The 12,683-nt window shown below is 47.1% G+C and overlaps 1 protein-coding gene across 3 annotated transcripts in view; it reads left to right on the forward strand.

Annotated features, from left to right (window-relative positions):
• LOC117365255 (rab5 GDP/GTP exchange factor-like) overlaps positions 1 to 11,997 on the forward strand; it is a 64,794-nt gene extending 52,797 nt beyond the window's left edge. For all 3 annotated transcript variants that reach the window (XM_033955443.1, XM_033955444.1, XM_033955446.1), the window contains 2 exons: positions 1,080 to 1,336; positions 10,874 to 11,997. In XM_033955443.1, coding sequence (XP_033811334.1) covers positions 1,080 to 1,336; positions 10,874 to 11,233 — 617 coding nt within the window. In that variant the 3' untranslated portion in view covers positions 11,234 to 11,997. The remainder of the gene's footprint in view (positions 1 to 1,079; positions 1,337 to 10,873) is intronic.
• The last annotated feature ends 686 nt before the right edge of the window (positions 11,998 to 12,683 follow it).

Below are 12,683 nucleotides of genomic sequence, written 5' to 3' on the forward strand. Positions count from 1 at the left end.
TTGTTGGTAGATCATTTTGTCTTGGTCATTTTAAAAGTAGCTCGCGAGTCAAAAAAGTGTGGGCACCCCTGATCTAAAGCTTTGTGATTTATTAAGACCATATTTATGCTACTGCTGTGAAAAATCAAGGAGTTTACCATTTGAAATAACATCACCTAAAATCTGTATACCTGCAATCATCCAATGCTTCCAGATGACCTTAAATCTGCCAGTTTGAATCTTGGAGTTTAACCATATAGTTTGATTTGTCGATCGCAGAGTTTTCCATGTAGCCATTAATATTCTGTTTTCTTTATACAATCTAGGCATTTTAATGCTAAGAACACGACATAAACGTAAAGGGAATATGAGTCGCCATTCCAACCACAACCAGTCTGGGGTATTATCAATGAGCTTTGGGAGGACCCAATACATACCCTGATGCAAAATATAGGCTTTTTTTAAAAAAAAAAAATTCTTTATTCATTTTTACATATAACAAGTGTATAAGAAAAATCATTCGAACTTATAAATATACACTTGATTAACTTCCATATATCATTAAAAATATAATTTTTCAGCCAATACCTATATTCTATATTGGCAAAATATAGGCTTGATGATACCTACAGAAATTTGGAAAATATCTATTAAATGGTTTGTGTTTAGTACATAATATGATTGGGGAGGGAGGGAGGGAGGATGATAAACTTTATAACTTGACTTATTGCTGATTATTAAGTGTTATATCTAAGTTCAAATGGTTGTATTTGTGGATACACTTATTGTAAGATCGTAAAATGAATAAAGATTTTTTTTTTTTAAAAAAAGAAAGAAGATAAAGCAACTGTCTGTGTCTTTAAACATCCTGCTTGAATAATGCACTTCTTAACTTATTGTTGTGATTACAAATATCCTGATACAGGCACCTTTGAAGCATTGGAGGTAAAAGTTTGTGTTAGCCCATACCAATTCACATCTTGAAACTGTTGTTCCTGCGTTTGTCTCACTAAAGTAGTTGTCTTAGTAACATCTACTAGATATATTTTTACTGTAAAATTCTTCAGACCAGTCATCAGCCTCAATGTCATGTTTTCTAGCTATGATTGAGATGGATTCCAAGCGAGCCCCACAAGATAAGCTCTCCTGTGTCACCAAAGGCAGCAATTTCTTATTCAAGGCTATCCAGGGCTCAACCCAAGAACCAGCCACTGCCGATGACTTCCTCTCTTCCTTAATATATGCTGTGCTGAAGGCCAATCCTCCACGCCTCCAGTCCAATCTGCAGTACATCACCCGCTTTTGTTATCCTAAAAGGCTAATGACAGGGGAAGCTGGCTATTGTTTCACAAATCTGGTAGGGAGCACATCTGTTCGTTGATTTTTCTTTTTTTTTTTCTTTTGAGTGAACATAAAGCAATGTTACTTACCGTAACAGTTGTTATCCAGGGACAGCAGGCAGCTATTCTCACTAGTGGGTGATGTCATCAGACAGAGCCCGATATGGACGTCTCACAAGCACGTGTTGCTTGTAGAAACTTAAAAGTTTCGAGATGCCCGCACCGCGCATGCGCCGGTGCCTTCCCGCCCGGAGAGCCGGGCGTGTCTCCTCAGTTCAGGTAGCTAGCCTGAGAAGCCAACCCAGGGGAGGTGGGTGGGACGTGAGAATAGCTGCCTGCTGTCCCTGGATAACAACTGTTACGGTAAGTAACATTGCTTTATCCCAGGACAAGCAGGCAGGTATTCTCACTAGTGGGTGACCTCCAAGCTAACCTCAGTGGGATGGAGGGGGAGTTGGCGACTTAAGAGAATAAATTTTTCAACACTGTTTGGCCAAACTGTCCATCCCGTCTGGAGAAAGTATCCAGACAATAATGTGAGGTGAAAGTGTGAACCGAGGACCAAGTGGCAGCCTTACAAATCTCCTCAATTGGTGTTGATCTGAGGAATGCTACTGAGGCTGCCATTGCTCTGACCTTATGGGCTGTGACCTTACAAGGAAGTGATAATCCAGCCTGGGCATAGCAGAAAGAGATACAAGCCGCCATCCAATTAGAGATGGTGTGCTTTGATACGGGTCTTCCCAACTTATTAGGATCGAAGGAGACAAAAAGTTGGGGGGTGGTTCTGTGTGGCTTGGTACGATCCAGGTAGAAAGCCAAAGCACGTTTACAGTCTAGAGTGTGAAGGGCCGATTCTCCGTGGTGAGAATGGGGCTTAGGAAAGAATACTGGAAGTACAATGGATTGGTTGAGATGAAATTCGGAGACCACTTTAGGCAGGAATTTCGGGTGAGTGCGGAGGACCACCTTGTCGTGATGGAATACTGTGAATGGTGGGTCCGCCATCAATGCCTGGAGTTCGCTGACTCTGCGAGCAGACGTAAGGGCTACGAGAAAAAGCACTTTCCAGGTGAGATACTTAAGAGGAGCCCTGTTGAGTGGTTCAAACGGGGGCTTCATGAGATGGGAAAGGACTACATTGAGATCCCAAACTACTGGGGGTGGTTTGAGAGGAGGGTTAACATGAAAGAGCCCTTTCATAAATCTGGCTACCACCGGATGGGCCGAGAGGGGTTTCCCTTGTAGAGGCTGGTGGAAAGCTGCAATAGCGCTCAGGTGGACTCGTATGGATGTAGACTTGAGCCCAGATTGAGATAGGTGTAGGAGATAGTCCAGCACGGAGGATAAGGAAGCTCGCTGAGGTTCCTTTGATTTAGAAACACACCATGAGGAAAATCTAGTCCATTTCTGGGAGTAGCATTGTCGAATGGCGGGCTTCCTGGAAGCCTCCAAGATCTCCCTCACTTCTTGTGAGAATTGGTGAGGGGTTACGTTGAGAGGAACCAAGCTGTCAGGTGGAGAGACTGCAGGTTGGGATGAAGCAGTGATCCTTGATGTTGAGTAAGTAGTGAAGGAAACACTGGAAGTTGTACAGGTTCCCTGCTGCTGAGTTGAAGTAGAAGGGAGAACCAAGGTTGTCTGGGCCACCGAGGAGCTATTAGAATCATGGTGGCCTGTTCGAGTTTCAGCTTGACCAGAGTCTTCTGGATCAGCGGGAATGGTGGGAACGCATATAGAAATCGTTTCCCCCAGTCCAGTAGAAAAGCATCTGCCTCGAGGCGATGAGGAGTGTAGATCCTGGAGCAAAACTGAGGCAGTTTGGAGTTGTGGGGAGCCGCAAAGAGGTCTATCTGAGGCGTCCCCCACTGTGTGAAGATTTGGTGAAGGGGGCTGGAATGGAGAGTCCATTCGTGAGGTTGTAGAAGACGACTTAGGTTGTCTGCTAAGACGTTGTTCTTCCCCTGAATGTAGACAGCTCTGAGGAAGGCGTTGTGGCGAACCGCCCAGTCCCAGATTCGTAGAGCTTCCTGGCAGAGGAGGGCCGAGCCCGTGCCTCCTTGCTTGTTGATATAATACATGGCGGCCTGATTGTCTGTGCGAATGAGGATCACCATGTTGTGAAGTAGGTGTTGGAAAGCTTGGAGAGCATTGAAGATGGCTCTGAGCTCCAGTAGATTGATTTGATGTAGTCTGTCCGCACTGGTCCAGAATCCTTGGGTGCGGAGACCATCCAGGTGGGCCCCCCATGCATAGTTCGACGAATCGGTTGTGAGAACTTTCTGATGGGGGGGAGAGTGCAACAGCAAACCTCTGGATAGATTCGAAGAGGTCATCCACCAAAGTAGAGACTGCCGAAGAGCAGGTGTGACTACGATGTGTTTGGTTAGTGGATCGGACGTCTGATTCCACTGTGATGCCAGGGTCCACTGGGGGATTCTGAGATGGAGTCTGGCAAAGGGTGTCACATGTACTGTGGAGGCCATGTGGCCCAGGAGCACCATCAGTTGTCTCGCCGGTAGGGTTTGGCGAGTAGACACCGACTGGCAGAGATGAAGAAGAGCCTCCATGCGTTGAAGAGGCAGGAATGCTCGGAGTCGACTGGTGTCCAGGACTGCCCCGATGAAGGGGAGGGACTGGGTGGGTTGTAGGTGAGACTTGGAAAAGTTGATCTCGAAGCCCAAGTTCTGGAGGAGGTAGGTTGTAGCCGAGACCGCCGAAGTGACCTCTGGGGCTGACGGGGCCTTGATGAGCCAGTCGTCGAGGTATGGGAACACCTGTAGACCCCTGTCCCGGAGTGCCGCGGCCACTACCACCAGGCACTTTGTGAAGACTCTGGGGGACGAAGAGAGGCCGAATGGTAGCACTCGATACTGTAGATGCAGATTTCCCACCCGAAATCTGAGGAACTTTCGGGAGGCCGGGTGAATGGGGATGTGAGTGTAGGCCTCCTTGAGATCCAGGGAGCATAACCAGTCGTTCTGCTCGAGGAGGGGGTATAGAGAAGCCAGAGTCAGCATACGAAACTTCTCTTTGACCAGAAACTTGTTGAGGGCCCGAAGGTCTAGAATGGGTCGCAGGTCTCCCGTTTTCTTCGGGACGAGGAAGTACCGGGAGTAAAACCCTCGGTTCAATTGGTCTGACGGGACCGGCTCGACGGCCCGAAGCTGAAGTAAGGTTTGGACTTCCTGAAGAAGAAGGGCGGTCTGTGTCGAGCTTGAAGGATACTCTCTTGGAGGATGGTCCGGGGGGACCCGATGGAAGTGAAGAGAGTATCCGTCTCTTATGATGGTAAGGACCCATAGGTCCGTGGTTATGGCCTCCCATCGATGGTAGAAAAGATGGAGGCGGCCCCCTATGGGAGAGGCTGAGGGGTGCAGAACGGTGTCGGTTATGCTCCCAGGAAGGGAGTCAAAAGGGCTGGGTAGCCTTAGGTGCAGCCGGTGGCTGGGGTTTTTGCTGAGACTTCTGGGGAGGTTGTCTCTTCGCAGGTTGTCTCGCAGCAGGTGTTTGTCGGGGCATGTAACGCCGCTGGTAAATCAGGGGTGGCCTGGAAGGTCGAGACTGTTGAGGTTTGGGGTTGGGCCGCAGGATGGATTGAAAGGATTTTTCGTGATCCGACAGCTTCTTGGTAACAGTTTCGATAGACTCATCGAACAGATCAGCTCCCGCACATGGTACGTTGGCGAGTCTGTCTTGGAGGTTGGGATCCATATCGATTGTACGGAGCCATGCCAGGCGGCGCATGGCTACCGCGCTTGCGGCAGCACGTGCCGAGAGTTCGAATGCATCGAAGGAGGATTGCATCAGCTGGAGGCGTAACTGGGAGAGGGAGGCTACCACTTCCTCGAACTCGAATCGAGCTTGGGTGTCTATGAAAGGAGTGAACTTGCGGAGCACCGGCAAGAAGAACTCCAGATAGGAAGAGAAAAAGAAATTGTAGTTCAGCACCCGTGACGCCATCATGGAGTTTTGATAGAATTTTCTACCAAATTTGTCCATCGTTCTCCCCTCTCGGCCCGGCGGTACAGAGGCGTAGACCTGAGAGGGATGAGAGCGTTTAAGAGAGGACTCGACCAGTAGGGATTGGTGAGAGAGTTGAGGGCCTTCGAACCCTTTATGGTGCACGATGCGGTATTGAGCATCGAGTTTGCTGGGAATCGCCGGTATGGAGTACGGTGTTTCGAAACACTGCATGAAGGTCTGATCCAGCAATTTATGCAGAGGGAGACGAAGCAGCTCCGTTGGAGGGTTAGGTAAATGCATGGTGTCCAGATACTCTTTGGAGTATCGGGAGCCCGTGTCAAGAGTCACATCCAGATCATCCGCCATTTGTCAGAGGAATGATGAGGAAGACAATTGATCCGCCAGCGTCGGTTTGTGAGACGGGCTGGAGGAGGAAGAGGCCTCCGGGTCCATGGACATCGGGGAATGGCAAGGAGAGTCGGGTACGGGTGTTTCCTCGTACTCCGGTCCCTCCGGTGGGGATACCTCTGATGAGGGGTATCCCATACGTTGCAGTTTTTTCTGCGGTGACACCTCCGAATGGCGTGAAGAGTGCCAGGATGAGTGTCTGGATCGATGTCCCTCTCGGTGGCGGGATGGAGATCGGGATCGTCTGTGCATCGCATGGTCTCCCGAGGCCCCCAAGTGATGGATAGGGCTGGAAGCGGTGGATCGTAACAGGGGTTGCGATGCAGGTTCTTGCGATGCTACCCAAGTCTGGTAAGGAGTGCGGAAGAACTCTTCCTGACTATGCCCAGGGCTTTGATTATCGATCGGAGGTCTGGTCCCATGTTGGCGCGGAGGCGTAATGGGCTCTAATGGCGGCATATCAGTAAGCGAGGCTTGCCGCATGGGCATCGCCGCCCTCCCCCGTTCGTCCTCGTCGGTTGTCGAGGTCGAACGGCGTGGGGGAGGGAGAGGGGGTGGACCGCCCCTTTGGACCGGTACCGGGAGGTCACCCTGCATGGCAGCGATGAGCCCGGGTCCGATGGTCTGCATGAGCTCAACGAATTGAGCTTCCAGCATGGACCGTAGCGAAGCCGATAAGGAGGGATCCGCACCGAAAGGGGGTCCTCCTGCACGGACATCGCGTTCCTTCGAGGTCGAGTGCTTCTGCTTGGTAGCTTTCGGCACTTTGATGACCACTGGTGGTACTGTGGAAGGAAGAGGTACCTGAACCGAGGAGACCGGGGCAGGCACCGACGTCGAGCTCGTGGATGGTGTTGGGATGAACGATGCCGGTTTCACCACACTCGATGCAGGAGGGGTCGATACCGGTTTCGCACGAACCGGGGAGGTATCAGATGAAGTGGAAGCTGAAGGATCCTTAGCTGCGTCCATCTTGAACATCGACTCCCACAGTAGGCAACGCCGTTTGAATGAGCGTGCCGTAAGGGTAGAGCAAGGCCTGCACGATTCGGAATGTGGTCAGGACCAAGACACTGCAAACAGCGTCGGTGCGGGTCCGTGAGTGAAATCGCGCGTTGGCACTTGCTGCACTTTTTAAACCCGGTGATTGGCCGGGACATAGGCCGTAAAATCTCCGCCGCGAGGTCGAAGCCAGTAGGCCTGAGCCACGTGGCTGGCCCGTTCGACCCGCCGGAGGAAATAATCATTTTTTTTTTTTTTTTTTTTTACTGAAAAAGAAATGTACTACAATTAAAAATAAAAGAAAGCGAAAAACGCGGACAAGGAAGGCAAATTTAACTGAATTCAGCTAGCGCATGATGAAGTTGAACTTCTCAGCTCCGCGGAAAGAAAAGAACTGAGGAGACACGCCCGGCTCTCCGGGCGGGAAGGCACCGGCGCATGCGCGGTGCGGGCATCTCGAAACTTTTAAGTTTCTACAAGCAACACGTGCTTGTGAGACGTCCGTATCGGGCTCTGTCTGATGACATCACCCACTAGTGAGAATACCTGCCTGCTTGTCCTGGGATAAGAATTAATACTCTGCTTTGTTTTTAGAGAATAATGTTGCAGAAAAAAAATAGTGACAATTGTACATAGAAATGTAGAGATTAAAAAGTATGGATAAAATGTTTTCATTGTAGTCCAGATCAATTAGAACAGTATGTTTTGGCAATATGGTGTCTTATATGTGATCCTCTCTGGGAAAACAGGACTTTAAAGTCATTAGATTTGAGTTGTGGTTTCCCAGAGATGGCTACATATAGAGCAGAGCTCAGGGAATACAAGTGATGGTTTTCTATCTTCATCTGCATAATACCTCTGGTTCTGGACTAGTCAGGTGAATAACAAAGAGCTTGCTAGTTTATTTATTTAGCTTATAGTCTACCTAAACCTAAGCAGGTTCCAAAAAAATTGGTAAAACTAGAGGACATAATTTGAGGTTGGGGGGTGATAGACTTAGGCTTAATGTTAGGAAATTATTTTTCACGGAGAGGGTGGTGGATGTCTGAAATGCCCTTCCAAGGGAGGTGATAGAGGAAAACGGTGATGGAAGTCAAAAAAGCCTGGGATGAACACAGAGGATCGCAAATTAGAATATAAATGGGCTTTAATGGTCTGAATCCAGCAAAGGAGATGGTTTGGATAGGCTGGAGCAAGCTTCAACAGCAACTCCAGTAGTTGGAAACTAAGGTCAGTACTGGGTAGATTTCTAAGGTCTATAGCCCAGAAATCACAAAGAAAAAAGACATTTTCATTTAATCATGAAATTGAAATTACAGGGCTAGAGAACAGAAAACAGAGAGTGGGCATATATAGGAAGTTCTCAGAATGGGAAAAAGTGACAAGCGGTGTACCCCAGAGCTCAGTACTTGGACCCATCTTATTTAATATTTTCATAAATGACCTGGAAGAAGGAACATCCAGTGAAATCATCAAGTTTGCAGACGACACAAAGCTATGCCAGGCAATCAGATTGCAGAAGGACAGCGAGGAACTCCAGAGCGACTTGAATCAATTGGAGAAGTAGGCAGATAAATGGCAGATGAATTTTAATGTGGAAAAATGCAAAGTGATGCATTTAGGCAGAAAAAATAAAGATCACAAGTATAGTATGTCAGGTATAACTCTGGGAAAGACCGAACAGGAAAAGGACCTGGGTGTACTGATAGATAGGATCCTGAAACCGTTGGCGCAATGTGTGGCAGCAGCGAAGAAAGCAAATAGAATGCTAGGCATGATAAAGAAGGGAATTACAAGTAGATCAGAGAAAGTTATAATACCTATCTACAGAGCTGTGGTCAGACCGCACCTGGAATACTGCGTCCAGCATTGGTCTCCATACCTAAAGAAGGATATAAAACTGCTAGAGAGGGTGCAGAGACAAGCAACGAAGCTAGTGAAGGTATGGAGAACCTGGACTACGATGAACGACTTAGAAGACTGGAGTTGTACTCCCTTGAGAAGAGGAGACTGCGAGGAGATCTGATCAAGACTTTCAAAATACTGAAAGGATTCAACAAAATGGAGCAGGGAAAGCAGTTATTTACAATGGCCAGTGTGACACGGATAAGAGGACATAGACTGAAGCTGAGGGGAGACAGGTCCAGGACGAATATCAGGAAGTTCTGTTTCACGCAGCGAGTGGTGGACACCTGGAATGCTCTCCCAGAGGAAGTAATTGCAGAATCCACCGTTCTAGGATTTAAGGGTAAACTAGATGTACATCTCCTTAAGAGTGGCATAGAGTGATACGGGTGAGGGTAAATTAGATGCACATCTCCCTTGAGAAGCATATAGTGATATGGGGACTAAAACTATGCCAGGGTACACCTAGCGGGGCCTCCGCGTGTGCGGATCACCGGACTTGATGGACCCAGGGTCTGATCCGGAGATGGCAATTATTATGTTCTTATGGTAGACTGGATGGACCATTAAGGTCTTTATCTGCTATCATTTACTGTGTTAATACAGGCAGTTCCCAGGTGAAGAATGAGTTATTTTTAAAGCTGTTGGATTTGAATATAAGTAGGAATTTGTAGATTTTGAAATTGTTGCTGCAGCTGACAATAGGGCCATCGAAAGGGTACAGAGAAGAGCGACTAAAATGGTTGAGGGGCTGAAGGAGTTTCTGTACAGTGAGAGATTAGAGAAACTGGGCCTCTTCTCCCTTGAAAAGAGGAGACTGAGAGGGGACATGATTGAAACATTCAAGATATTGAAGGGAATTGACTTAGTAGAGAAAGAGAGATTGCTCACCCTCTCCAAAGTGAAGAGAACGAGAGGGCACTCTCTAAAGTTAAAAGGGGATAGATTCCGTACAAACATAAGGAAATTCTTCTTCACCCAGAGAGTGGTAGAAAACTGGAACGCTCTTCCGGAGGCTGTTATAGGGGAAAACACCCTCCAGGTATTCAAGACAAAGTTGGACAAGTTCCTGCTGAAACAGAACCTACGCAGGTAGGGCTAGTCTCAGTTAGGGCCATGGTCTTTGACCAGAGGGCCGCCGCAGGAGCAGACTGATGGGCACGATGGATCACTGGTCTGACCCAGCAGCAGCAATTCTTATGTTCTTATGTCCCTACCAGTGTTGCCTCTAAGGTACAGCATGCACAACCACACACTATTCTTAATGTGGCCATGCATCATTCCTGAATCTGCTACAGAAGAAATGGAGTCTATGCCATTGGAAACACTGCTCGGTCCCCTCCTTCGTCTGCACTTTTCAGCATAAAAATTCACAGGTTTCTCACAATGAATGAGATCACTCTAAAGAAATGCTTTCCACAGGTCTAAACTTGCATGCTGTGCAGGCACACAGAGGAGAGGATGTGATACAGGTGTACAAAATACTGAGTGGACTAGAACGGGTAAACTATGAATAATATAAATTTATTTGTTATTTAGCTCTAAGCTGTGGCAAAGGAGGCAGCAGCATCATTCCTCCAGCATAAGCTTCAGTCTGACTTTATTTCTGGAGAGCACAAGAAGTGAACTCAAATGAATCTATGACCGTGTTCTTAAATATGAGTTGTACTTAAGTCAGGCATTTGTGAATTGGGGACTGCCTGAATATAAAACACATATTGGGTTTCTCTTTTGCCTCTCTATGAAGCAGGAATAAACATCAGGCTCTTAAATTCTAGGAATTCATAGATAAAAGTAGTACACTTGCCCCTCTGTATTCGTGGTTTCCATATCTACAGATTCACTTATTCGCGATTATAAACCTAAAATTCCTTTTTTTGGGCTATTTCAAGCCCTATAAGCCGCCCCCCCTCCCTTAAGCCTTACCTGGTGGTCTAGTGGGTTTTCGGAGCAGGAGCGATCTTCCCACGCTCCTGCTCCGTGAAATGGCTCGAGAGACTATGTGAGCTCAAGGCAGCCATTTCCTGTGAGTGTGGGAAGATCGCTCCTGCCTGAAAACCCGCTAGACCACCAGGTAAGGCTTAAGGGGGGGCTTTCAGGGCTTAAAATAGCCAGGGGAAGTGGGGGTTAGGGGCAGAACCGGCCTGAATATTATTCACGGGCCGACTCTGCCCCTAACCACCGTGAATATGGAGGGGGTAAGTGTAGCTACTGATTTGTTTGTGTTCACTTATATGCAATAATGATAGAATGCGTTCTATACTGTTTTCCAGTGTTGTGCTGTTGCTTTCATTGAAAAGTTGGATGCCCCAGCACTCAGCCTAACCCGAGAAGAATTTGACCAGCATATGCAAGGTCAAAGATTACAAGTTCGAAGGATTCCACATTGTCTCTTGAAATCTGATTGGCCAGGACTGCAGCAAATACAACAAAATCAAAAGCTCCTGTTGGAACTCAGATCACGGCAGGACAGAATTATCCGAGGGGTCCAAAATATGCAACAAGAGCTAAAGGACTGGCCTCGATCAATTGGGAAGGAGGTGCAAGAGATAATGAACAGATTCCCACTGCATATCCCACTGCCAAAAGTACAGCTTCCAGCAGCAAGCACAGTCTGTTCTTCAGAAAATTAGCCCAGTGACAGACCAATACCAAAGCAGCAGGCAGGAGTTTGAAATGTTTCAGGTATCCCTGGGTAAGGGTGTCTAATAGAAAACAATTCCTACAGAAAGCAAATACAACAAATTTGAATGGAAATACAAATTTGACTTGAAATTTCTTTTAGAATTAGCCAAAATTCAAAGTGAACAGCATCTGACAAGTGAGACAACATACTAAATAAATAGAAAAGTGATGTGGACCTTGTGCTCTGCATTTGCAGTTCCAGAAACATCAAATTCATATATAGCATTTACACAGTCCCACCCCCTCCAATGTTCAATCCAAGCCTCCATATGACTATCAGCCTGGACTGGCAGAATTTAGCTGTGCCATATACAACTACCACATCTGGATGCAGCTAGGAGACAAACATTCTTGGTCTGGTATTGCCCTACTTCGAAATGTTTACAAAATTGGACAATTACATAGCACCTTTGCTACGCAGTTATAAAGCCACTAACTATATTCCAGAACTAATTTCTTTGAGAGAGTCTGGTTTTATCTCATATAGTGATCAGGGAAGTGCCATAATTATTTATGGACCTCTTTTTGTCTGAGCCAGGGCATCTTTTTCCCTTCTGATTTTTAAATATAAAGTTTACATTGGTGGGTGAACTATTAGTCTCTTATTTTCTTACTGGTGCTGTAGATAAGTTAATACATGTTTTTTTCTGCCTCATTCAGATGCATTTTGTTTAGTTGATTGTATGTAATTAAAAAGCCTTAATGAAAATTACAACTTATTTGGGTTATATCTTACTATTTTATGCATACAGTACTTAGCCCCAAATGCACTAAAGTCAGCGATCATTGCTAAACCTATTTTCACAGCTTTAGCAACAATTGCTATTACCAACCTGATTCACAAAACGGCTCACCCAATTACTTATCTGGCCGTGCAAATTAGCTAAACCCCCATGTGAAGTAACCAAGTGATTGATGCACTAACATCGCTTAGCTATGCCAAAAAAAACCCCCAGGTGTTTTAGCAGCCAGGTTAGACCTGTCGGTAACTGGCTCAGATGCTTAAGGCCCTTCCTGAGGCTACACATGATGTAGCAGAGAAGGAAAGCCCCTCCCATTCTGGAGCGGCAAGCCTAAGAGTAGGACAGACTGAGCTTCCATCCTGCTGCAGTGTCTGAGAAGATACAGGAGTGGTGGGGGACCTCCAGTGCCAGGAGGGTCTGGGCATACCTCCTACCGCATTGCTGCTGTTAGGTGTGGGGGGGGGGGGTCACATTGGCAAGAGGGAGTAGGCATCCCTCCTGCCATTTTCACTGCCGTGGGGGAGTTGCAGTGCCCTAACAGCAGTGACAGGAGGATGCTTTCCCTGTCACTGCTTTTAGGGCTTTGCGCATGTGTCAGTCGCTCACTGAACGATTGATCGGTCGCTTTTGCATGCAAACTTGATAGCGCATCGAT

The sequence above is a fragment of the Geotrypetes seraphini genome, chromosome 8 (genome assembly GCF_902459505.1).
Source record: "Geotrypetes seraphini chromosome 8, aGeoSer1.1, whole genome shotgun sequence".
NCBI classification, from domain to species: Eukaryota; Metazoa; Chordata; class Amphibia; order Gymnophiona; family Dermophiidae; genus Geotrypetes; species Geotrypetes seraphini.